A 23,551-nucleotide genomic window follows, 5' to 3' on the forward strand; every position below is an offset into this window, starting at 1 on the left:
AGATACACTAGATTATACTAAGGTAGAGTATTAGAGTATATACTATACTATAGACTATAGAATTATATTATAATTATAGATAAAAGTAAAGTAAAAAAGTAGCTAGAAAATAAAGTACTATATAAAGTATTATAGTTATAAAGCCTCTAAGCTTTATTATAATAGATATAGTAGCTATAGCTATATATAGTAGTATATTATTATAGACGTATAGATAATCTATATAATATAGAAAAATATATAGAATTAGCTACTAGATAGTATAGATATAGATAGATTAATAAGTCTAATATTACTAAGCGCTAAAGCTCTTTTAAAAAGAATAAAACGTATACCTACTAGAAAAAAGTATAATAGAAAAGATTATAACTAAGAGTTAGATCTTATAGTATACTTAGTAAACGTAACTAAATAATTCTTCTCTAAGAAGAATAAAGATAGAAAGTACTATCTTTTATAAGCTAATATAAAGTTAAGTACTTAAGATAGTAGTTTTTATATTAGAGAATAAAGAGTAAATAGTATACTAAGAAATACTAATAGTATTAATAAGTAAAGAAGTATTACTATTATAGATTACGTAGGTATATATATATAAATACTAACCTTATTACCTTCTTTACTATAGCTTTAATAGTATAATAAATAGCTTAACTTTATAATATTAATATAAGAAAGGTAAAGAGTGTAGTACTTTATAATAGAAGTAGATAGTTATATTAATAATATACGCGTATAAATAATAAAAATTAGATATAACTTTATCTATTTAGAAAGCTACTAGAATTATAGATATTAGTGTAAGAGCTAGTGTTATAGAAGTACTATAAAGTAGATAGATTAGAGAAATATTACTAGCTATAAGATAGTTTTAATATTATAGAGGTAATATATAGAATTTAGTAGTTATAAAGTTACTTATATATACTTAAGAAATAAAGAATTTAGAAGTTAGTAGTTATATAAATAGTCTACTAATAATATAGTCTAGCACTATAAGAATATAACCTAATAAATCTATAAGTAATATTAAAAAAGTTTATAATAGAAATAGCTTTATTATTCTACTTTATAAATTAAGTATAACTTTAATCTATATAAGAGTCTAGGTCTAGAGTGTACTCTATTACTTACTATAAATATACTACTTAAAGACTATCTCTCTCTATAACTACTTAGAAAATATAATTCTAGATAGTATTTATATTTTAGTAAAAATAGTTATATAACTTCTATACACTATAGCACTATAAGAGTAATAAGTACTAATACTACTATAAGACTTTAGCTCTAGAAGTAATAGAATATTAAGCTACTATAGTAGTAATAAAGTTTAATAGTAGTTTAATATAGTATAGTAGCTATAGAGATAATAAAGCTAAACGTAAAGTATATAAAGATATTATAGCGCGTATATAGTAAAAAGTATAATCTTATATAAAGTATATAGTATAATTAAGAACTATACTATAGAATATAATAAGTAGATTATACTAGTATTAAAAATAAAGCTTACTACTTTAATTATTATAAAAGGTAAAGAACTAAAGTTAGTATCTATCTATTTCTTTCTATAGTATAGCTACTATTAGTACTACGCTACTAATTATATCTAATAAGATATAGTATATAGTTTATATTAATCTTACTTAGAATAATAAACCTTTAGCGTAATATAGAGCGCTTTTAACACTATCTAGTTTATTAGTAGATAAGTACTCTTATCTAGCTAAATAGCTCTATAAAAAGAATACTTTATCTAATCTATAGATATAATAATAACGCAAAAACCTTATACTATAGTATCTCTCTAGTTATTACTATAAATCTAAGTTATTCTCTTTACTAGATATATACTTAGTATAATTATTATACTATTCTTAATATAAAGATATTACTATATATAAATTACTTAATATTAAGTCTATAGATAAAGTACTTCTATATTTCTTTGCTTAGAGTTTAGATTAGTTAATAGAGATAATATAACTTAATTTAGTTAAGTTAATATAGATTATAGATCTAAAGTATAAATAAGCTATAATTATAAGAAGTAAAAGTAGCGTAAAGCTACGTTAGTACGTAAACTAAATAATCTATTATTTACTATAGCTATAGATAAGTAGTATTTATTATATAAAGTTTATAGTTCTATTCTAAATAAATACTACTTTAAGACTAGTTATAACTTTAGTAAATATAACTATAGTAGAGTAGAGTTATAAGAGTACTAAGAACGCTATAGATATAAGCACTACTTTAATAGATAATCTAGTCTTTATTATAAACCTTCTACTATAGACTATAATAATACTAGTCTTAACTTAGTCTACTTTCTAAATAAAGTTTATAAACTTTCTATAATACCTAGAACTATAGCTATTATTACTAGTAGTAATTAATTAATATAACTTCTATATATACTTATATCTTAGTTTTATTTATATAGAGTATATTATAAAAGTAGTAAGATAAAATATAGCTAATAAAGTAAAGAAGTTCTTAGATAAAGCTTTTAGAGTTTAAGTTACTAAAACGTACTATAGTATAGTTAAAATAAGTGCTAGCCTAGTAGTACGCTAATATTATTCTATATATATATTATACTATATCTATAATTAAGTATATTAGTAATATATTTATAAAATGTCTACTTAGAGTAGTATAAAACTATAAACTATATAAGATATTAGTAGAGAATATAGTTAAGAGGTTAACTATATATTATCTATTCTACTTAATAGTACTAATAGCTCTAAATAGTAGTTTTTATAGTATATTCTATTTAAAAGTACTAATACTAAGCTACTAAATATATACTATTTTAAAGCGCTACTTAGTAAATATATATAAAAGTAAGTAGCTTTTATATACTAAGATAATATATATTAACTAGTAGAATATTTATAGAGAGAAGATAGATAAACTTCTATAGTATTAGTCTATCTTTATAAGTTTATAGAATCTATTACTTTTAGTATAAAGTAAAGATAGTTATAAGTATAGTATTCTATTTCTAATTATAAGTAATTTATAGAAAGATAGTATTATTAGTAATATAGATATTAGTAGTAAAGCGTACTCTATATAAAACGTATAGACTAATATATAAAATTAAAAGTAAGTTATTATAATAGAAATAGAAAATATATATAAGTATTTAATTAGCTTTTAACTTAATGTTATAGCTTCTAGAGCTAGTATAATAAATATACTTATAGACGTAACGTGTACGTAGTACGCATAGTATTAACTCTAAAGTTAGAGTATTCTAGTATTATATATAATATTACTTTATATATAATAGAGTTAACTTAAACAAAAGGCTTATAACTATTATACTATACAAGTGCTGTAATTCGCGACGCTTAAACTGCTATACCGCAGTGCGAGCTACGGGGTGTCGCGAGGCGCGTTGTAGCACTTCACCTCGGCTTTACGACCTCGGGTTTCTCGACCCCACCTGCGGCAACATCGCAAGTCGGCTACTTAGCGCGACAACAACGAACGTCATGCGACAGCCGTGAACGCAACGACAGCACCGATGTAACAACCACTCACGCCGACGATGCTATCCTCAGCGGCGTCGCGCACTCTGCGCATCGCGCGCCCGGCACAGAACACTTCACGCCTTCGCCTCCGCGTCCACCCCCAGCGATGCCGCTTCAGCACCTCCCTCCGCCACAACATCATGGAAACAACCGGCTTCACTTCCACACAACTCGAAATCCGCGACGCCATCTTCGCACTCTGCTCCCGCTTCCCCAACAGCTACTGGCGCGAGCGCGACGACACCAGCAGCGACCCCTCGGACTTCCACGCCGCGCTGGCGAAAGACGGGTGGCTCGGCATCGCGTTACCAGAAGCATACGGTGGCTCCGGTCTGGGGATCTCGGAAGCAACGATGATGATGCAGACAATCGCTGAATCTGGCGCTGGTATCGCAGGCGCGCAGGCGATTCACGCAAATGTGTATGCGACGCAGCCGTTGGCTAAGTATGGGAGTGAAGAGCAGTTACAGGAAACGATACCGAGGATAATATCGGGGGAGTGGCGGACGTGCTTTGGGGTTACGGAACCAGATTCGGGGTTGGATACGCTGCGTTTGAGTACGTTTGCGAAGAAAGATGAGGATGGAGGGGGGTATAGCATAACAGGCCAGAAGATATGGATAACATGTGCGCAAGTGGCGTCGAGGATGATTTTGCTTGCACGAACAACGCCGCGGGAAGAGGTGGAGAAACCTAGTAAAGCGCTGAGTCTATTCTGCATACCGCTTGATCGATCGGCACCCGGACTGGACATGCGCCGCATCAAGAAGATGGGCGGGCGCGCCGTCGACGCAAACGAAGTCTTCTTCGACGCCTACAAGATCCCCGCTTCATGCCTCGTCGGCCGCGAAGGCGAAGGCTTCAAAATAATCCTCGGGGGCATGAACGCAGAGCGGTGTCTTCTCGCAGGCGAAGCCCTCGGATTAGGCTACGCAGCCCTCACAAAAGCCGCCGCCTACGCACGCGAGCGCCACGTCTTCCAACGCCCCATCGGCATGAACCAAGGCATCGCGCACCCCCTCGCGGACGCGTACATGCAGCTCGAAGCCGCGAAACATGTCACGTACCATGCGGCGCGGCTGTATGATGCGAGTAAAAGCGATGCGGGTATTCGGCAGGACGCGATTGGGGTTGCGGCGAATAGCGCAAAGTTTCTTGCGGGTGAGGCGGCGTTTGCGGCGTGTGAGAGGGCGGTGCTGGCACATGGGGGGATGGGGTATGCGGCAGAGTATGATGTGGAGCGGTTTTTGAGGGAGTGCTTTGTGCCGCGGATTGCGCCGGTGAGTAGGGAGATGGTGTTGAATTATATTGGGGAGAAGGTTCTGGGGTTGCCGAGGAGTTATTAGGCGTCGGGGGAAATGGTGGGACACATGTTAAACAGCGAGAAGAATAGAGGATGCATCCACTATCTTGACAAGCTATGAAGAATATTGGAAGACAGCTGCAAGCGCATTCGAGGGCGGTAGAGAGAGAGAAAACTCCACCACCCCTCTGCCTCCCCCAACCATCCGGGTTGGAAGACAGCAGGAAGCGGATCCCAAGGCAGTAGAAAGGCAGAGAGACATTCACTCACACCTAACCGGAACGTCCTGGCGATGTTGAGGATCTATTCGGCGCCAGAGTAAGACTGTGGAAAGTGATCTTGCGAGCGACAGAACCGTGTTCTTGATACATGTACAAAAGCAAGGCTACATAAGAAGAGCCTATACATATCTGTTCATATATCCATATCCAACATGAATGGCGATCAAGATCGTTTCTAGTCATATACAACAAGAATCAAACGCTATTAACATCCGCGTGTCCAACGCGACTCCATAACGCCAATGCAGTCGAATGCGCAACGCCTCGCTATCCCAAATCATCACTCCACCTTCCCCTCCTCCTCAACCCTCTCCTTCTCCTGCACCAAATCAACCTGCTTAACCGGATGCAGCAGCACAGCCGGAAGACACATCCTGCCCTCCCCGGCCGTCTCAAACTCCTCACCCCCATCATTATCAACCTTATACCCCATCCATCTCTTCCACAGGTTAGGCGCAAAGCCCGCATGATAGTACCAAGTGGTACCCAAAAAGTTATGTTGACGCTCATCGCTAAAAACAGACATACGTGCGCCGCCGCTCGCACCATTACGGCCGTTGTTGAAGATAGCGGCGAGGTACTGGGTGGGCCATTTGCGGTCTATGAACACGGGATGAGGGGCGTACACGGCTTTGAGACCATGATGAAGGGCGCAGGACGCGGGCCACATTTCGCTGAACATGGTGTGGCGGTGACGGGCTTGTTCGCGGTGCATTGTTTCGAGGAGGCGGCGGGAAAGGCGACCAGAGGTGTTGATAGCGGTGCGGCGCGGAGGCAGGCCGTTCTTCTTATCGTAGCCTGTGACGTCGTCGGCGAGAATCCAGTTTGTGTGGTCCGGGTCGAAGAGGGGGTTGAAGACGATGAGGTCGGCGGGTTCGCCAACGCCCCACTCGTACTTGTCTTCTGTGATCGTTGTGTTTGGTTTTACGGCCTCGTCGATTTCGATGTCGGGGTAGTCTTGCGGGGGCTCGGGACCCCAGACGGGCTTCTCGGGCTTCTGCATTTCGGCGAGAGGGACGTGGGGGTTGGGTGGGAGATGCGAGGACCATTTGTTGGCTTGGTTGTTTGTGCCGTGCTGGGTCTGCCAGTGCACCATCTGTTTGAACTCTTCCCAGGTGCCGTGGACTGATGGGACGTAGAAACGGGCGTCGCGCTCCCACAGTCCTTTGCGCGGCTGGGCGGTCGTCCATTTGGAGACTTGTTCGAAGAGGTGGTAGTGGTGGCCAGTATACCGTACGTCCATCTCCCAGTGCCAGAAGAAGTCAAACTCGGGGTGCTGGTGTGCAAAGTACGTGACTGGCATGAAGGTGGAGCGATAGACGCCGTGTACAGGCAGCCCGCGGTAGTTTGACTCCTCCAGACCACCGTAGATCAAGCCCATCTGACGTTCCGACCAGAGCGTGCCCATGCCGGCGAACTCGGCTGGTAGCGCGTTCTTGAGGACTTCCTGGTGGATCGCCTCGTCGGCCCAGATCTGCTTGTTGTCATCGTGAACTTGGATCAGGAAGTGGACTTCGTATTCGCCGCCGGACGCGAGGCTCAACTCGGAGACGAGTGCGCGCAGGTACATGATGTCTTCGTCGTCGTAGTTGTAGTCGTCCCATGTTCGGACGAGGACTGCGGTCCTGGGGAGAAGTGTGTTGTGCGCCGCCTTCGGTTGTAGCACGGTGCTGTTTCCGGGAGAGTCGTCAGCATCGCGCTTCTGCATGGTAAACGAGTCGGTCCGGGACTTGGGTTGCCTCTGGAAGCGGCCCTTGTTCTTCTCCAGGCAGCGGTCGATTGCCTCTGCCCAGCTGACGTCGCGGAAGTCAACCTCGGCGTCCACCTTCCACACGTCTTCGATGCCTTCGCGGTCGCCCTCCATGCCGGCGCCCGTTCCACCGCGCCGCTTGCTGTAGCCGAGGCCATACGGACCGAGCCGTCCGAAGCGCTCAAAACAGACATCGTCCCTCAGACCCAGTGTCTCGTAGCTTCCAATGACGTTATCCGGCATACCCTGGGGTACGCCCTTGTATGCCCGCAGCCCTGGCACTTTGATGGTGTCGTTCGCGTCGAGATAGCACGTCTCGACCGGCCCGTATGTGTCCACGTAGCTGATGCCGCTGTAGTCTGGGTACGGGTCGAATGGTATCGACTCAGCAATGTGTGCGCCCTGCGACTGTCGCTTTTCGACGTCGCTCTTGGGCTCCTCCGCGGGCAGCTCAGGGTCGATGTCCTGCTTGGTGGGGTATTCCGGCACGTTCTTCTCTCGGCTCACCAGCGACCGCACGCCGCCGTGGTACCGCTTCAGGAACGGGAAGCTCTCCCAGACGTTGGGCGGCGGCGGCGGCTTATTCAGGCCGAGCTCTGCATTCCGTATCGACGCCCAGCTGCTGCTGAAGAGGAAGTACATGAAGAAGAGCAGCGTACTCGCCACGGCTAGCCCAAAGTATCTTGTGCATGCCCGCGGATTCCTATAGCTGTATGCGCTGACGGTGGCTTTCGAAGGGGCTCTCCGGTGCGATTTGGAGGACCGTCGCAGCGGTCGCGATTCGATGTTGTTCGGGTTCGGGTCGTATGCGCCCGAGGATTCGCGGGATGAGGAGGGGCTCGTTGTGCCCGAGGACATGTAGGCCTCGTAGTCGTCGCTTTGGTAGCCTTTCTCGTTGACTTCGCCGTCCTCGACATCGCGCTCGTGGGTCGCCGCCTGGTTGTACGACTTGGCTTTCCGCTTGCCCACGGAGAGCGGACGGAAGCCTAGCATCTCGATCGGGGCGTGGTGTGACGGTGACTATCGCATGTGCGGTGAGGTGACGGCGTTGCGTGAGAGTCGGTGCGAGGGAGGGAGCTGGCCAATGAGGTCGTTACGTAAGGAATCTAGAGGTGAATTGGATATATACGTGTCGGAAAGCGTATCAGCCGTATCAATGCGTAGCGGTGCAGTTGGCGGTGCTGGTGCTGGTGGTGCTAGTATACAAAGTTGCAGCCCGCCCAGGGTGCACGCTCGGAAATCGGAAAGATTGCCGCGCGCACTAAACATGGCGTTGGCGGAACAACCACGCGTACTACACAGCACCACACGGTGGACATCGTGGAGTATTGCTTTTATCGCATATAGTCGGAAGCCAGGACAAGCCCTTGCGTGCTCAATGCATTCAAAATGATCAAGATGCGCGTGATGCGAAGTCGTATACAACAGCTTCGAGTTCTCCGCGCTCATACATCAAACTACGACTCCCGCATACTCACCTTACAAGGAAACCCATCCACCGGATGCGCCGCCCCCTGCGGCACCTGATACGCCCTCTCCCCAAACACCTCTCTAATCCCCTTTGACGGATACCTTCGATCCCACTCCTCATACATATCCTTCACGTCAAACTCCCTCACCGTCATTGCTAACGTAATCTTAATATCCAGCATCGCCAGCGTCTGGCCCACGCAATTCCTCGGTCCAAATTCAAACGGGCGCCACCCTCCTTTCGGTGGGTATAAAGCATGACCAGGTTCGACGAGCCAGCGCTCGGGCAGGAACGCGTGAGGTTCGGGCCAGTAGTTTGGGTTCCGCTGAATTGCGCCGTGGACGACCCAGATGTTGATGTCTTGGGTGGGGTATTTATTGCCGTTTTTGTCGCGGAGGAAGACGCCGGGGAGACCGCCTCGCATGCCTGAAGCGGGTGGGAAGAGGCGGAGAGTTTCCTTGACTACGGCGTTCATGTAAGGGAGCTTGTTGATGTGCTCTGGATGCTTCTTCAGCACGCCGGCGGCTGTGTCGTCGCCTGCGCCAAAGACTTCGTCGAGTTCCGCACGGGCTTTGGCCAGGGCTTCTGGGTGTTTGGACAGCATGTAGAGACTGTATACGATGGTAGCGGCCGTCGAATCGTGCCCAGCGAACAAGAACAGCCGAATCTGAACTGTCGCCCACCGCTTGAAATCAGGGTCGAGCTTGGCCGCTCCTTTGCGCTCGCCCATGTACGCGGCTATTGTGATGTCCATGACAGACTTTGCGCGGGTGGACGGCTTGTTGCTACGCCAATCTTCATATCGCTTGTCGAGCTCCGTGCTGATGTAGCGATCCATCGTTTTGCCGTTTCGCCATTCGATCCACGGACGGTACGGGTTCCAGCGCTTGAACGGATTCATCTCCTGGTCCCGACAGTTCCATTCTATGGAGCTGCGCATTGCTGCTGCGAGGGCGTTGTGGCTGGTCATGGAGTGGAGACGTGCGTTGCTGGATGTGTTAGTATTTGAGACACACGTGGTGATCTGGGGTTATGCTTACATGGTAATGACGCCGATGAGATCCATCATATAGTCACACGTCAATCGATCCAAAGAAAACGTATCCCCCTTCTTCGCATGCTCTCGCAGCAGTCCCACGTAAACTTGGGCTTCCTCGATGATATGCGGCGTACTCTCCATCATAACCCTATCACTAAACCCCGGGTTAAACAGCGCCCTCGACCTCTTCCACTCCGCGCCATTCATGTCGAAAAGATTCGCGCCGCCCGCGAACGGCGCAAAGAACGGAATCAGAATGGGCGGCTTGGGCAGATCGTATTCCTGACACGCCTGCATCGCCATTTCAGGCGACGTGACGATCATGAGCGGACTGGTGAACGGCCAGAGATCGACGTAGAAGCAGTTGTCGGAGTCGGGGAAGGAGTTTGAGAGCAAAGTAAAGGCATCGGATTGCTGCGAGTTTTCGGGGAATTGCTTGAGGAGGTCTGGCAAAACTGTGAGATTTCCGACTGCGAAGTTCCATGTCGGAACTGGCTTTGAGGAGGGGAATGTTAGCTCATTGGGTTGTGGTGTGTTTGGGGAAGACGGCGTACCATGCCCTGCTTTTTGAGCCTGTAGAAGATCATGCGCATCTTCACCAACTTGAACATGAAGACAGCAATGGCGGCAGTCGCTGCAGATAGCGCGACCTGCCATGCTGCGCGCTTCAAGTCTATTGAATCCATTGTACGCTGCTTCTGAGACGTCGTGTCCCTGCGGCACACTTCGGGGCGTAAAAGTCGTGAGCTTGTCGCTACGCTGCTAGCAATCACTACGGGGCGCAAAACATCTCAAAGCCAAACAAGAATGAAGAGGATAGGGGTGTCTTAATGTCACGTTTCGCAACGGCCTGGCAATCGCTTTTGTATCCCGTCGCAATCGTAGCCATATCGGTGGTCGCGCGGTGCTACCTGGCTAGCGCTCACCGCGCTGAAGCGAAAACCAACGGGGCGTAGCGGCCCAGGCTGCCACCGGCTATTCCTTGCAACCAACACAACGCTCCGCATCCTTCGTCGGGTGCCTTGCAGACAAGGCCACCAGCTCTATGAAAAACTCCTCGCTAATGCCTGTCTATGCTTGATTTCACTTCCGCCCATTTCTTCACCACCGCCGCCTTCTCCGCATCACTCGCACCGCGGAACGCGACAGCAGATCGGCGCAGTTGTATAAAGAAAATCTCCGCCTGCAGCGCAGTGAGATGCCGAGCCAAGAGGCCCCTCTCGACGCCTTTCAAGAAGTATCCTGGCAGGCCAAAGACCGCTGACAGACAGTGTTAGATAAGCGGATAAGCGGAAAAATCGGAACCCGAACTTACCGGCTCCCAAATGGAGATACAGCCCAGCGAGACCTCGCCCAATTCCTTTGCCAAAGCCCATGGCGCCTTCTTGTTTCGCGCCGAGATAGGGGTGTCGAACGATGCCTACAAGTGCGTCGCTGAGGCCGAGCACGAATTCTTTGCCGGCGAGCTTGCAACCGCTACCAAACCCGGTGATTTCGTCTCTTTGACGCGCGGGGTCGTTGTGGATTGCGTATGAGGGTAAGTTCCGGAAGCCGTTCGCGATGTTGTAGAAGAAGGCGACTGGGGCTTTGGCTCCTGTAGCCGCAAGATCACCAACATAATGCGCGGTAGCGCTTGTGATCTGATATCCACGGCCTCCTCTTGCTCTCCTCGCAGCAATCTTCTCGCGAAGAGCTGAGATGCCCGGGCGGTTCTGCGGCTTCTCGAAATTGTGGGTGTAGTCATCATCGCATGACTTCGCTGCCATTCTGTACGCCAGGTGATGGAAGTGTTTGGACGTAATGCCTTTTTCCAGGTCAGGCTCATCGACGGTCGGCACTCTTCTCAGGGCTTCTGCGTCGGAGTCTGTCTCACGTGGTCTTTTCTTTAGCCGCTGCGAGAACTCAGCAGTATCTGTGCCTAAAGAAGCCATGAGTCCTCCGAAAGCAGCGACAACACCTGTCAAAGGTCCTTCAGCGCCTTCATGGGTGTAGTAATGCCGATGTTGCAGCAATCGTAGATGCTTCAGATCCAAAAGTCTTTCTTGGACAAGCACGGAGGCTGCGAAACCACTCAGATGTGCTCCAGTCTCTTTGTCACGCCATATAGCCAGGCGGTCCGGACAGATATGACATCGCATTCCGTCAATGCCAAGTTTCTGCTGGAAGTCGCGCACAGTATCGCCAGCGCCGTCTTCCTCCGCAATACTCTCGGCCATCTTTTGAACAGCGACCTTGACCGAATCTTGGAGCGCAAAGGTTATGCTTGTCGCAAGGCTCTCGGCAGTCATCTGTTTGAATGGGACGGGCATTGGTCCAGCTCCAGCTTTTGCGATCATCTGCGGCATTGTTAGAACGAATCAATCACGTATGAGCGCACGCTTACCTGGCCCCAGAAGGGCTGATCACCGAAGAAGGGCACAACAACCGTAGGTCTTCCCAAGGCAATCCCAGCAGCCGTCGTACCCGCACCTCCGTGATGGACCACACACGAAACCCGTTGGAAGAGCCAGTCGTGCGGACAATTGCCGATGAGATACACATCATCCGGCACATCACCCGCACCCACGCCGCCCCAGCCCTTGGAGACTATCGCCCTGACTTTTGCTAGCTTCACGGCGGCAAAGATGAGTTTGGTGAGAGCCACTGGATCATCTACCACTATGCTGCCAAAGCCGATGTATACCGGAGGAGGACCTTTCGCAAGAAACTCAGCCAAGTCGTCCGGCGGTGTGTAGTTCGACCCGGCATCTAGGAACGAGAAACCGGTAATGCTGATGTGTGAGTCCCAGTCATTTGGTCGCGGGATCAAAGCCTGTGACCATAGGTAGCTATATGGGACGCGAAGTCTCGAAAGCAAGAGGTGACCCCAGAGCGGGCTAATAGCGTCTAGGTGCAAGGTCTGCGTCCTGAACTTGTTGATGACATCTCCGAGACCTTGCCAGGTGAGCAACTCCATGATGCCGAAGCTGAAGTAGTTTGCGACGGACCTCTCAACTTCGCCATACTCCATGGCCGCTAGCGGGTGATGGAAAGCCTTTGTTGGCGACCAAGGCATAGTGAAGACCATGTGCAGCGGAATGCCAAGCTTCTCCGCGCAGTGGATGTGGCCCATGGACGGCGGGTTAGCAATGATGCAATCTGCGATGAACAAATCCTCAGGCGCGTCTACGTCCAACGCTGAGACTCTCTCGCCCATGCCATCACCCGCCTCAATGCAACTTCTCCAGGTCCCATCCATCATCTCGGCCATCTCTTTTCGTCGCTTGCCAATGTCCCCGGCTTTGATGGACTGCATGTTTGGAATGAGCCCTGGGTTCTTCACCATGTAGGCCATGAGAGCTTCGGGGTCGCCTCCGATGGAAAAGAACTCCACCCCATTGCTTTCCACAAAGTCCTTGAAGGCGGGATGCGTGCAGATGCGCACTCGGTGGTGATGTGGCGCAGCTTGTAACAGCTTCGCGATCGGAATGAAAGGCTGCACATCGCCGCGAGACCCGCAGATATGTATCGCGATGTTCAGTCGCGGTGCGCTGATGCTGCTCGTCTTGTCGCTGATGAACTCATCCACCAAAGTCGTGCTGCCTCTCCGCGGTTTTGCGCATCCCGGTGGTCGGCATGCCGCGGAATCTTTCTGAAGCTTGTCGAACCAGTATTTCAGATGCGTCGTGTTCCTGTGGAATTGTATGGCGACCTGGCCGAACGTGTTAACTCTTCCGGTACTTTGCGCTTTCCCGTCATGGTACTCGCCGCGCTTCTGTCTGGAGCTGAAGTTGAGAGGCATTGCGATACCGGCTGCACGCGGAAGCTACATCGGGCTCCCGATGGATTATAGGAAGATTAGACGAATGACGGGCATCAACATGCTTCAACTGTTGGTCTTGGTACGAGTAATCAGTCTTTCCCGGTTGCCTCTAGCGCACGCTTACACCTCTTACTTGATCGGCTCGCAATCTGCAGGCCGCGGATCTTCTGCGGCGAAGCGAGCCAAACACGGCGCGTTGCCCTTGCCGCGCCGCCGATCATCCGCGCCCAACGAACTTTCGCACGAACAGATTGTGCTCGGCCGTGTCTATCTCGATAGTCTGGACCGGAATCTCAGGACTTTGCGTTGCGGCGCCATGATCGTCCGTGTTGTTACGCCTATCACAGTTGGACCGAGGGCCGCATACATAGGCGTCACCGTCTCTACTCCCGAGTAGCTCAACGGCGAGACACCGAGCGCAGGTGCAGTGACATGTGAAGCAAAAGCAGCCACTCCATCATTACCCTCGACTTGGAAGTCCGAATCTGCATCGCATACGACGACGGCTGCGCATACACATCCAGCCATGGCCGACGATCAAGAGAAGGGCATCATTGGGCGGGCGCGCGGCATGTCGCTGTCGTTACTGCACACGACACCGCAGCTGGGCATGTGGCAGGCCACTGCGACGGCAATGGCTCAGGCGCCCAACTTGACTGAGTTGCGAGAGCCAGAGTCTGGAGGGTCGAACATCACGTTTGATGCGCATGGCCATGCCACACGCGTAGCGGTTCCAGACGAAGACGGAGAGCTCACCTTGGTCAAATCCCAGACTAGGATCCTTGATCAGCAAACCACAGACGCGATTGTACCGGGAGAAGTGGACGAGAAGACTGGGAAGAAGTCGCGCAGGCCTCATGGTCATGGCCTCCACCGTCGACGAACGTTGAAGGAGAAGCACGCGTCTGCGGACAAGGAGCCATGGGGTCCAACCATCAAGCACGGTCTCAAGGCATTCTGGGTCTTCTTCCTCACCCCCTCCGGCTTCCTAATCACCATCTACGGACTCAACATCGTCGTACGTACGCGCTCGCCCCATCAATCCCTCTGCTTACTAACGAACCCCAGGCCTGGGGCGCAATGCTCTTCTTCCTTCTCCTCAACGCCGCGCCCGCCATGTGCCACCCCAGCTGCAACGACGACTACTCGTCCCGCAAAATCTGGCTCGAAATCGACAGCCAGATCCTCAACGCCCTCTTCTGCGTCACGGGCTTCGGCCTCGCACCCTGGCGCTTCCGCGACTTCTACTGGATGCTGCGCGCCGTCCACTTTCACGACGCAAACGCCATGCGCCGGCTCTGGAACCAGAATAAAGCTTGGTTCCGGCCGCCGGCCTGGTTTACGGAGAACGAGGGGTGGAGGGGCGAGGAGGAGTTGATGCCGCAGACTTTTACGGGGGAGAGGGCGCCGCCGACTAAGATGTGGAAATTGGCTTTTACCGTTGATATGATGGTTTTGAATACGCTGTTGCAGGCGGTGCTGTGCTTTTTTATGTGGCATTATAATCGGTTGGACCGCCCGACGTGGGCGACGGGCACGTTTATTGCGCTGGGGTGTGGGGTTGCGATGTTTGCGGGGATCATGTCGTGGTGGGAGGGGAGGAAAGTTAAGAAGATTGAGGGGCCCGAGATCAAGGTTGAGACGAAGGCTGCGGATGTGGAGAGTGGATAGGGTGCGCCAATCGGTCATTACATGTGTTTACCCCAGTGCATCTTCGTCGCAAGTTCTGCTGTTGATGTCACTTCCGTTTCGAGACGACCCGATAGGATGGATGTGACCTGGATTTTGGAAGTCGCGAGTTGCTCGCCTGCTCCGCGTCACCGCACGCCGCCACATTTCGGCCGCCTCTCCACTCCGCCTCCACATCAGACCCATCCGTCACCGATAACAAAATCCGCCTTGGGTTTCTGCCTCGCTTCGATTAAGGATCTGCAGGTGGTGTAGCACGGCTGAGTACACTCTGTCATGAAGATGCTTACCGGTGCGGGGCACCTCCATGCGCGCTGCATGCGACCTGTCACGCCCAATAGAGTCAACGTACATATCTCAGCCTTGGGGGCGAAGCAGCAGGACCGCGAAAAGAGGCTTTTATGTCTAGGCTGAAGAGCTGTTACATGTTGCGCACAATTCCCACAGCCTGGCGCGACCTTCACATCGTTTACCGCTCACACCGACGCTGATTTCGGTGGAAGACAAAGAGCCTTTTCGTTATGGCAGAGGTCATCGGTCTGGTAGCATCTCTCATCACCCTAGCCGGCGCGAGTGCGCAGCTAGCCACAACCCTCCTCGACGTCGCTAATGTTATCAAATCCGCAGAGTACGAAGCTAGGATCATTGCTGTAGACATCAACGGACTCTCAAGCTATCTCACACAGTTGAGTATGATTGTGGACACCCCAAACATCAAGACGGAAAAGCTTCGCGAAATTACTGTCGTCTTGATCGCTGCATGCAAAACACTCATAGAGGATTTAAAGATGCTCATCGGACAGCCGGTTCAGCACGACCCTGCAAGACGCGCTTTCACCATATCGATGGTACGATTCCGTTTCAGATGGATGAGAGTCGGGCCTAAGGTCATGTTTGTCAAGAGCCTGATCGACTCTTTCAAAACCACTATCGTCGTCCTTGTCTCCACGATGAACTTAGCCGTTGTGCTGGAGCGGAATGCCCCCGAGTCTATAAGGTACACTACGAAAGATCGCAAACATGGCATTATGGCTAACGTACTTATAGCGAGAGTCTAAAGACGCAAGTTGAGAGCAACATCAAATTTGCGGAAGACGCTACGAGGTGTCTGCACTATCACACGACTATTCAGCAAGACGAGGTTCCATCTTTCACGCCTACTGTGGAGTCCAGCGCTGCGACAGAACTTGAGGACGCGACACAAGGTGCTGGGGGAGAGCTCATTGTGTCTAGGTTGCGGCCTTCCGATGAGCGCAGCCTAGCAGTACACGACGCAACACTCCTCACTAACCCAGACTTTGAGCCTAATGACTTCGCCCTCCAGATCTTCCACGACTGTACACAAGCAATAGAACTGCAGCAGATGTCTAGCGCGTTAGCCAAGGATGTGCTAGATTATCCTACCCGAAAAGCAGCATGGAACTGGAATGCCTCCGGAAGCTCTTCTGTACACGAGCGCGCAGACTCAGTTAGTGACGCCGTCGACCCCGTAAGCCATTCCGAGCTCTACAGTTCTCCAGAGCCTGGCCTAGCAACAGAAGAGTACCGCAATTCGCCCCCCTCGACCCGATCGCCGCCCATGATAGAGAGATCTCTTCCACCAGGCCGAGATAGCTCTCCTCCACCGGATCGAGACAGACCTCTTCCACCACATCGAGAAAGATCTCTTCCACCACGTCGAGAGAGATCTCTTCTACATCGTCGAGGAATAATGCACTATACTGCAAGCGAATGTGAGTCGTCCTCGTCTGATACCGGCGCAAATGCAAAAACATCTTCCGAGTGGGAAACCCCAAGTCCGCTACGCGACGATGTACCACGACAACGCAGGGCTGCACCTGAAGAGTCAACCCCCCCTAAGCGTGAATCTCGATCAACGGCGAGGAAGGCCGACCGCTCGACAATAAATGCGGGAGCTCGCCGGCAGAAACCCTCTAGGTATAAGGACGAAGAGACGGCGCGTTATGGCAATCAACAGGAACGCAATCCGCGTAGTCGCAGCTATGAAGTTGACAGACTGGCGAATCTTGAAAGATTGATTTTAATTCAGAAAGATGAGCAGCTCAAGAGGGAAGCTGCTGCGGATGCGGCACGCTATGCAGAGCGACAAGCAGCCGATATGAAAGATGCAAGGATAGCTGAGGAGAAGAAAGCAGCGAGTGAGAAAGCAAAGCTCATGTTAGACGCTGCACAAAGGACAAGAAATTTGGCTGAAGAGAAGGCAGCAGAGGAGCGGAAGTCTATAGAAGCCGCTCATGCGAGAGCCCTACAGGAAGCGAAAAAAGCGGCGGAAAAATTAGAGAAAGCAAAGATACGTGCACCAAAGACGAGTGCGCCCATTATCTTCCATGATCCCGTCGGTCGTAAGTTCGAAGGCCCCTGGCGTTTGTGTAGCACGTGGAAGGTAAGCAATATCCCAAGCTTCGTAGAGGTACTTGGACTAATTGATGCAGGGGATGGAAGAATTCCTCCAGGAGATCTGTGCTGGATCAGCAGAGGTCCTCAGGCTAAAGATCAGCGGACAGTACGACCTTGTCAGAGGCGACGACGTCATCATCCTGCAGGGGTTGTGGGACAGCATGGTTGTTCCTGGATCATCAATAACGATGCGCGCCAGGACTTCAGCCGAGAAGAAAGTTCCGTGGTTTCGTAGGTCAGTAGGAAAGGGAAGTGGCTAATATAAGGTCGAAATGTCATACTACATATAGCTATCACAGTGGGCGCCCTGGCAACAACACTCTTACATACAGACTACTACTACTAATATTGCGTTCATCCCAGCTCGTGAACATAACCACGTGCGTTACGACTATCGCGTCCTTTGCTGCGTCTTCGCCGTCACCATCGACTTCAAGCGAAGGATGCGTCTGCCTACAGCGCATTGCCCCCCTAGCAATCTCCGTCGATTGCGCCCACACAAAGCGGGAAACAATACCCACTGCATAGGCGTTAACAATGATCGGTATCTCATACCTGCGATATATCCCCTTCGTGAAAGCATCTGCTTCTGTGGCTTGTTGATGTTGCGCAAACACTAAATGCCCTGTTCCGCTCCACCTTTCCCCCGTACCGTTAACTTACGTCCCCTCTTCACCAACCACAATCTCCCAGCCCACCCTCTCCAAATCCCTCAACACCAGCTCCTCAAACGCTCTACTAGCCATCGAGTGAGGCGTACTAGCCGGAACCAAATCCTTAAGCTGAAAAGGTTTCGTGTCCGCCATATTTCTTATCCAACTCACTTGCAGCGCCTTTTTCTCCTCCCCTTTTTTCGCCATAGCCAGCAGTTCCAGAATCGAGGCCGATATACCGTGGTTGACGACGTCAAGGGATATTTCGTATCCTACATCAAGCAATACGCGGCGTGCGAGGAGGATATTAGGGAAGGCGTATGCTGACTCGTACAATTTGCGTCTCGGAACGATATGCGCGCACATGTGATAGTAGTGTCTCTCAGCCCGCACTGGTCGTGTGAACTGCGTATACCGATAAAACTGCGCCGTAGACTCTGCGTAGATCTGCTGGCTCGTCCATATCCACGCGTACTCTTGCGCGTGTCTGAGTCCCTTGCAGGGGCCTCCGTTCTCTGGTGCTACAAGATCCCCTGGCGACATGAGACCAGCCCTGTATGTACCTTCCGATGAATACTCAGCTGTCATAACTGGGCCCCAGGGGATAGTATCGTGTTCGGCAAAGTTCCAGGTTAGCTCTTGGTAGAAAGATATCATCGTGCCGCTCCAGGCGTGGTGGTATATTAAGTCGCGGATCTCTCTGGGAAGTCGGAAGAAACGGTCGAGGAAATGTGCGTGGTGCTTTCTGGCTCTTTGCTTCGATCTTGCCGCCTTGCGCCTTTCGTATGGAAGCAAGGCCTCGATGAGGGCTGGTCGTTCTTCCTCGACTTTTGCGCTCAGATCAGCCGCGCGGTAATGAGCCTTGTATGCGTTCTCTCTTGCGCGTGCGAGCAGTTGGTCGAGATGGGCTATGCGGTTTCTTATCGCTCTTCTCTCAAATTTCTCGAAGCGTCGTGCGGCTTTACGCTGCTCTTTAGTGGGCGTCTGGTCGGCGACTAGCACCTCTTGTTCATCGCTCTGTTGTTCCAGCTCATGTTCGTCCATCGTAGTGAGTGTTATGAGGAGAGATAATAGATGCAAACGACGAATATTTTGGGTGCAAAGCTTTTCGAGTAGATGGATAAATGTAACGTTCGCTACCAAACATGCGACACCTATGGCTGTTCCGTGGTTCGCATACACCCCATAAATAAGACGAGCCAACCATGAGTCTCATGATTGCAATCCCTCTTATTTGAGGATTACGATTTCGAATAGGATGGTGGTATATTGCGCGAGTTGTGAGTGGCTCATTGCTTACTCTGCGTCTTCGCAGTACCAGAAGTTCTTGGGGATGCGAGGTTCTTGGAGGTGCGATACTTCTCTCTTTCGTAGAGTATCTCCTCGCAGTACCAGTAGATGGGGTGGATAACAGAGAGCCAACCATGACTAGCATCGCCAAATACAACGAATGGGCATAAGACAGGAAAGGAAAGGGAATGCATGGAGGTTCAAATACAAAGAAGGAAACCATCTTGTACCTCATCCTGGCCGTCGTTCCCCTATCTCTCCTCGAACAGCAGATCTTCCACCAAAGTGGGTTCATAAGACCAGTCCAGCTTACCGCGCACATTCCACTTGTCCGCACGCGTCCTTTTGGAGGGCCCATTCAATCTGAGTTGCAGCTTCGAGTACATCATATACGGCTGGCAGCGATCCGAAGCCCCCTCTCGCGAAAGATGGAGAGTGAGGCACCTGAACGCGCCTTGCCCGGACCCCAAAAGACGATCTGCGATACCGGTCGCAGATGCGACAGTACTCTCTTTGTTCAGTTCGGGGTGAGGGATGTTGCCCCAGATATCCTGTACGAGCTTTTCGCTGTAGTCGTTTGCTTCGTGGGGAATGTGCAGCCAGAGATCAAGCTTCGTAAGATTCATCCCTAATAGGGTGACGAGATGTTGCGGATCGATCTAACGGTACGGTCAGCGCAACTATGATTTGGTCCGGGTGAGCGTGGCTTACGTTGCGTTCGCAGGGTGCGTCCCAGCCTAGATGCTTGAGCCTAGGGAATGTCCGCGCGATGTCCTTCAAACGGCTGAAGGGCATGACGACCTTTTGGCAATAAGATTCGAATGTCGGCCCAAGGATCAGTGTCTCGAGTGTATCCTTGTGCTGCTCGATAGCGGGCCAAAGATCGTCTATACCCGCTTGCGCTCGTGACAGATCGAGATGTTCAAGTGCATCAATGGACTCAATGAACCGCTTCGCAGGCGTTTTATCACCCTCCCACATCCCAAAACTCAGCACTTTGAGCTTGGGGCAAAGTCCCGTGAAGCAAGTAAAGAAGTTTTCGGGATGTTCGCCGCCGAAGTCAAGCTTACGCAGTCGGGAACAGTCGATAGCATCGCGAAACATGCGACAGTAGTCGGGATCCCAGAGATACGCCGTCTGGCCATGATATCTCAAAGTCTGAAGAGTCATCTCCTCGAGAAGAGGTAGGCGCATACCGGCGGTGAGATCGAGACGCGGTATCTTCGCCGGCTCCGTATCGGGTGTGAAAAGGTTGTGGCCGTCTTGCAAAACTTGGAGCCGAAGAGATCTAACGTTCCCGCCAGTCGCCAGTGCCTGAGAGAGTCGGGGCCACTCGGATCGGCAAGGGTGCTCGGGGGCAAAGCCCTGCATGTATACCTCGTAGGTCAAGCTAACAAGAAGCGGAGATGACAGGAGCTTCATGTCCATCTGACGATGTGCAACACTCTTTGCCGTCTTCCGGTCGACGACAATAACGCGTATCTCAGGCTTCGGCCACATCGCGTGGATCATGTCGTATACTGCCGGAGGTATGTGCGTGGAGGTCTCCCAACTACGAGAGTCAGTATGAGTATCTTGAACCGGTTGAAGGAACATACTTGAGTGATCGAAGATTCCTGTGCTGTATAGTCTTGTTGAGTATCGTAATCAGGTCTGCAGAGGGTACCTCGTCTTTGACGGTGATACTGCGGATATGCTTCGTAAGGTCACCGTGCTCATTCTTGGAGAGCTTCTCCACGAGTGCCTGGTATGCCGTTGACTCTCCATTCAGGATGATGTTGCGATATATGTAAGGCAATGCCGCATCGTGCAAGACTTCGGAAGATTGTGCCACATTCAGTAGGTCTGCGGGTGATGTGTCCACAATATCGGAGAGAATGAGGTGGTGAATGTCATCGGGAACGACGTTTAGGTTGGCTGTCTGACTCGCAACGCCCTGCGACCAAGCGGAAGCGACGGCATCAGCGATGGGAGTGATGCGAAGTGACATTGTCTCCGTGTTTGAATGATAAAAAGGAGGCGTGATCAAACGACTATGACGATCTTCGATCTGACTGGAGATGCAAGACATCTTTATACCTTAGTCTTCCCCAGGCAGAACTGTGAAGTAGGCGCAGCAAACGACGCGGTGCCAACAGGACCGAAAGCCATCACGACGACACGAGATTCTGAGTCTGCCTGAGGCAACTCCACATTGGGCGGTGAGGTGAACATCTCGTGGCCTGTTCCAGAATCAAGACCCTAACATGGATGATCGGAAGCATGATCAAAGGCTGTCGTTGAAGTGGACGAGGAGGTGCCTCGTGTCGTTTCCATTAGGCTGAACCGCCCAACGTTCACCGCCACGACTGCGCCACGACTGCGCCACAACCCCCGATCCCTTCGCGGCGCCGAGTAGTCATGTCTTGACCTGTCCCACGCGAAGATATCGGAGGGTAGCTGGATTGCTCCGTGCTTGTGGTACCCCGAGTTTATTGTGTGAAGCTTGGATGAGGATGACGACGGCGCGCCAGTCAACGCGGGTTGAGTCGGGCTCTAGCCCATCACAGTGGTCGTCGGTTTTTTTTGCTGTCATGGGCATCGATAAAGAGCGCAAAGGTTTCCGTGAACCAAAAGTCTTCACCCACCATTTGTCAGCCTTCATTAAGATAGCATAACGCCTCGTCATGCAACGCGCAGTTGTCGCAGAATCGGGTGAGGTGGAATTTCCTGCAGAACTTCTAGATGAAATGCAGGGTCGATTCTTGGTATTCTCCAGCCGTTCACCTATGTACTGGGCCTTGGAACTTCGCACTTTTGGCCGAAAGAAATGGGATCAGATCACGTCCCTTGGCTACGTCCATTGGTTAGATAACGGCCAGCGGCTATCATACAAAAGTCTGTAGCTGGACATGCAGGCATTGCGATGGTCCAATCACGACCCAGTGGAGCTGTGTTAATCTCAATTGAAACAGCTTCTCCTTATCCAGCCAGAGGAAGCCAGGGACCGGGTCATCCCTAGAATAGATCTGTCCGAATTACGGGATGATCCGACAAATCAAGAAGCAGGTTAGAGCTTTCGGAAAGACTAGCGAAACAGTCTGCGTACAGGATAATAGGAACGAGGTTTGTCAAGGGTAGATGGGCGGCAAGTGCTTCGAAACCATAACTAACACAGGTCCTTCATTATATCCTAGGGAGTTATTAAGGATGTAGCAACACTGAAAGTTCAGCAAATAGGGAGAAAAAGAAAAAACTGTCCTTTTGCGATGCAACACTTACGTTATTTTTAAGACGTGTTAAACATTTCTTAGTCCTAACTACTAAGAGTTCTTTTACTAGCGATACTTGAGTATTATTGCAGTTCTCTAGAATTTAAAACAAAAGTAGGATGTGTATATTTTGAGTGAGTGAATTGGATAGCTAATACATGATAGTAAGCGACCGAAACAGGACGCGTACATTCTAAACGAGTGAACAATAGGACTAGTACATGATAATGAACGACAGATACAACTAAGCCATAACAGCTGCGGACTTGATTCAGTTCAGCTTAACTTCCTCAATGTTCATACCGTCGGTAGTGTTGTATTAGATCTCCGATAGAGTGAAAGAGCCGTCAGTGCGAGTAGCTACGAGCCAAACACGTTCAGTAAGGAATATTGAACAGGTGTAGGGCGGAACGTTGTATTGTCGTCTGTCGGTGAACTCTTCGTATTCGTTATACGAAGAGGATTGTGTCGAGGTGAACTAATAGTTGAGACTGACGTCTATGCCTCCACCCAAAGCCTTGATACCAAAGAACGACGTGATCTCTACACCAGCTGAGTGTACCATCTCTTGTGACTGCGTCGTAGAGATACCTTTCTTGATTGTCTTCTCGTCAATGATAGTACCTCCACCGTTATTGGAGTGTCGTTTTTCAACCAACCATGCAGTACGTCTCCCAAGCTTGCAAAACGGATCGGATATCATGCCCAAGCTCGTGACATGTGTTGGTGGAAAAAAGGCCGTGAAAGGTAATTCAACCTCACACTGTTGCAGTTGACTGAACAGGTCTCCTTCGCGAGGGATTGTGTCCTTGGTGAATGTTGGCGGTCTTGCATTGAAAGATTTGAAATCCTTTGGACAAGGAAGTACCAGAACCCTGGCAAGGTCCGAGGAAGGCTGTTGATATGCTTTGATAGCCCTGTGGCAATCGGAAAGGACTGTAATCTTCTCGGATCCGCCTATGCTAACCTGGGGTGGGATAATCGACCACACTGAACAGTCGTGATTACCTGCGGATTTTTTGTCGTCCCAGAGGCTGTTCGGGTTGTAGTTCG

General features: G+C 49.6%; 8 protein-coding genes across 8 annotated transcripts; 4 read left to right on the top strand and 4 right to left on the bottom strand.

Annotated features, from left to right (window-relative positions):
* Positions 1-3,691: 3,691 nt before the first annotated feature.
* J4E92_009736 (uncharacterized protein) lies at positions 3,692-4,897 on the top strand (the record flags this gene model as incomplete). The annotated part of the gene is made up of 1 exon (XM_051501078.1): positions 3,692-4,897. The coding sequence occupies one exon, from the start codon at positions 3,692-3,694 to the stop codon at positions 4,895-4,897; it is 1,206 nt and encodes a 401-aa protein (XP_051348628.1).
* A 518-nt stretch (positions 4,898-5,415) lies between these two features.
* Positions 5,416-8,204, bottom strand: J4E92_009737 (uncharacterized protein; the record flags this gene model as incomplete). The annotated part of the gene is made up of 2 exons (XM_051501079.1): positions 5,416-7,905; positions 8,196-8,204. The coding sequence occupies 2 exons, from the start codon at positions 8,202-8,204 to the stop codon at positions 5,416-5,418; spliced, it is 2,499 nt and encodes an 832-aa protein (XP_051348629.1).
* Positions 8,205-8,342: 138 nt separating this feature from the next.
* Positions 8,343-13,176, bottom strand: J4E92_009738 (uncharacterized protein; the record flags this gene model as incomplete). The annotated part of the gene is made up of 5 exons (XM_051501080.1): positions 8,343-9,345; positions 9,397-9,890; positions 9,950-10,068; positions 10,711-11,731; positions 11,779-13,176. 5 exons carry the CDS (start codon positions 13,174-13,176, stop codon positions 8,343-8,345), a joined length of 4,035 nt encoding a protein of 1,344 aa, XP_051348630.1.
* A 547-nt stretch (positions 13,177-13,723) lies between these two features.
* On the top strand, positions 13,724-14,868 carry J4E92_009739 (uncharacterized protein; the record flags this gene model as incomplete). The annotated part of the gene is made up of 2 exons (XM_051501081.1): positions 13,724-14,215; positions 14,266-14,868. The coding sequence occupies 2 exons, from the start codon at positions 13,724-13,726 to the stop codon at positions 14,866-14,868; spliced, it is 1,095 nt and encodes a 364-aa protein (XP_051348631.1).
* A 539-nt stretch (positions 14,869-15,407) lies between these two features.
* Positions 15,408-16,598, top strand: J4E92_009740 (uncharacterized protein; the record flags this gene model as incomplete). Its single annotated transcript, XM_051501082.1, has 3 exons — positions 15,408-15,883; positions 15,934-16,375; positions 16,473-16,598. 3 exons carry the CDS (start codon positions 15,408-15,410, stop codon positions 16,596-16,598), a joined length of 1,044 nt encoding a protein of 347 aa, XP_051348632.1.
* A 407-nt stretch (positions 16,599-17,005) lies between these two features.
* On the top strand, positions 17,006-17,564 carry J4E92_009741 (uncharacterized protein; the record flags this gene model as incomplete). The annotated part of the gene is made up of 2 exons (XM_051501083.1): positions 17,006-17,290; positions 17,340-17,564. The coding sequence occupies 2 exons, from the start codon at positions 17,006-17,008 to the stop codon at positions 17,562-17,564; spliced, it is 510 nt and encodes a 169-aa protein (XP_051348633.1).
* Positions 17,565-17,963: 399 nt separating this feature from the next.
* On the bottom strand, positions 17,964-19,001 carry J4E92_009742 (uncharacterized protein; the record flags this gene model as incomplete). Its single annotated transcript, XM_051501084.1, has 1 exon — positions 17,964-19,001. The coding sequence occupies one exon, from the start codon at positions 18,999-19,001 to the stop codon at positions 17,964-17,966; it is 1,038 nt and encodes a 345-aa protein (XP_051348634.1).
* A 497-nt stretch (positions 19,002-19,498) lies between these two features.
* J4E92_009743 (uncharacterized protein) lies at positions 19,499-21,237 on the bottom strand (the record flags this gene model as incomplete). The annotated part of the gene is made up of 3 exons (XM_051501085.1): positions 19,499-19,906; positions 19,959-20,799; positions 20,846-21,237. The coding sequence occupies 3 exons, from the start codon at positions 21,235-21,237 to the stop codon at positions 19,499-19,501; spliced, it is 1,641 nt and encodes a 546-aa protein (XP_051348635.1).
* Between the last annotated feature and the right edge of the window lie 2,314 nt (positions 21,238-23,551).

This window comes from Alternaria infectoria, assembly GCF_024043175.1.
Source record: "Alternaria infectoria strain BMP 0036 chromosome Unknown scaffold_27, whole genome shotgun sequence".
NCBI classification, from domain to species: Eukaryota; Fungi; Ascomycota; class Dothideomycetes; order Pleosporales; family Pleosporaceae; genus Alternaria; species Alternaria infectoria.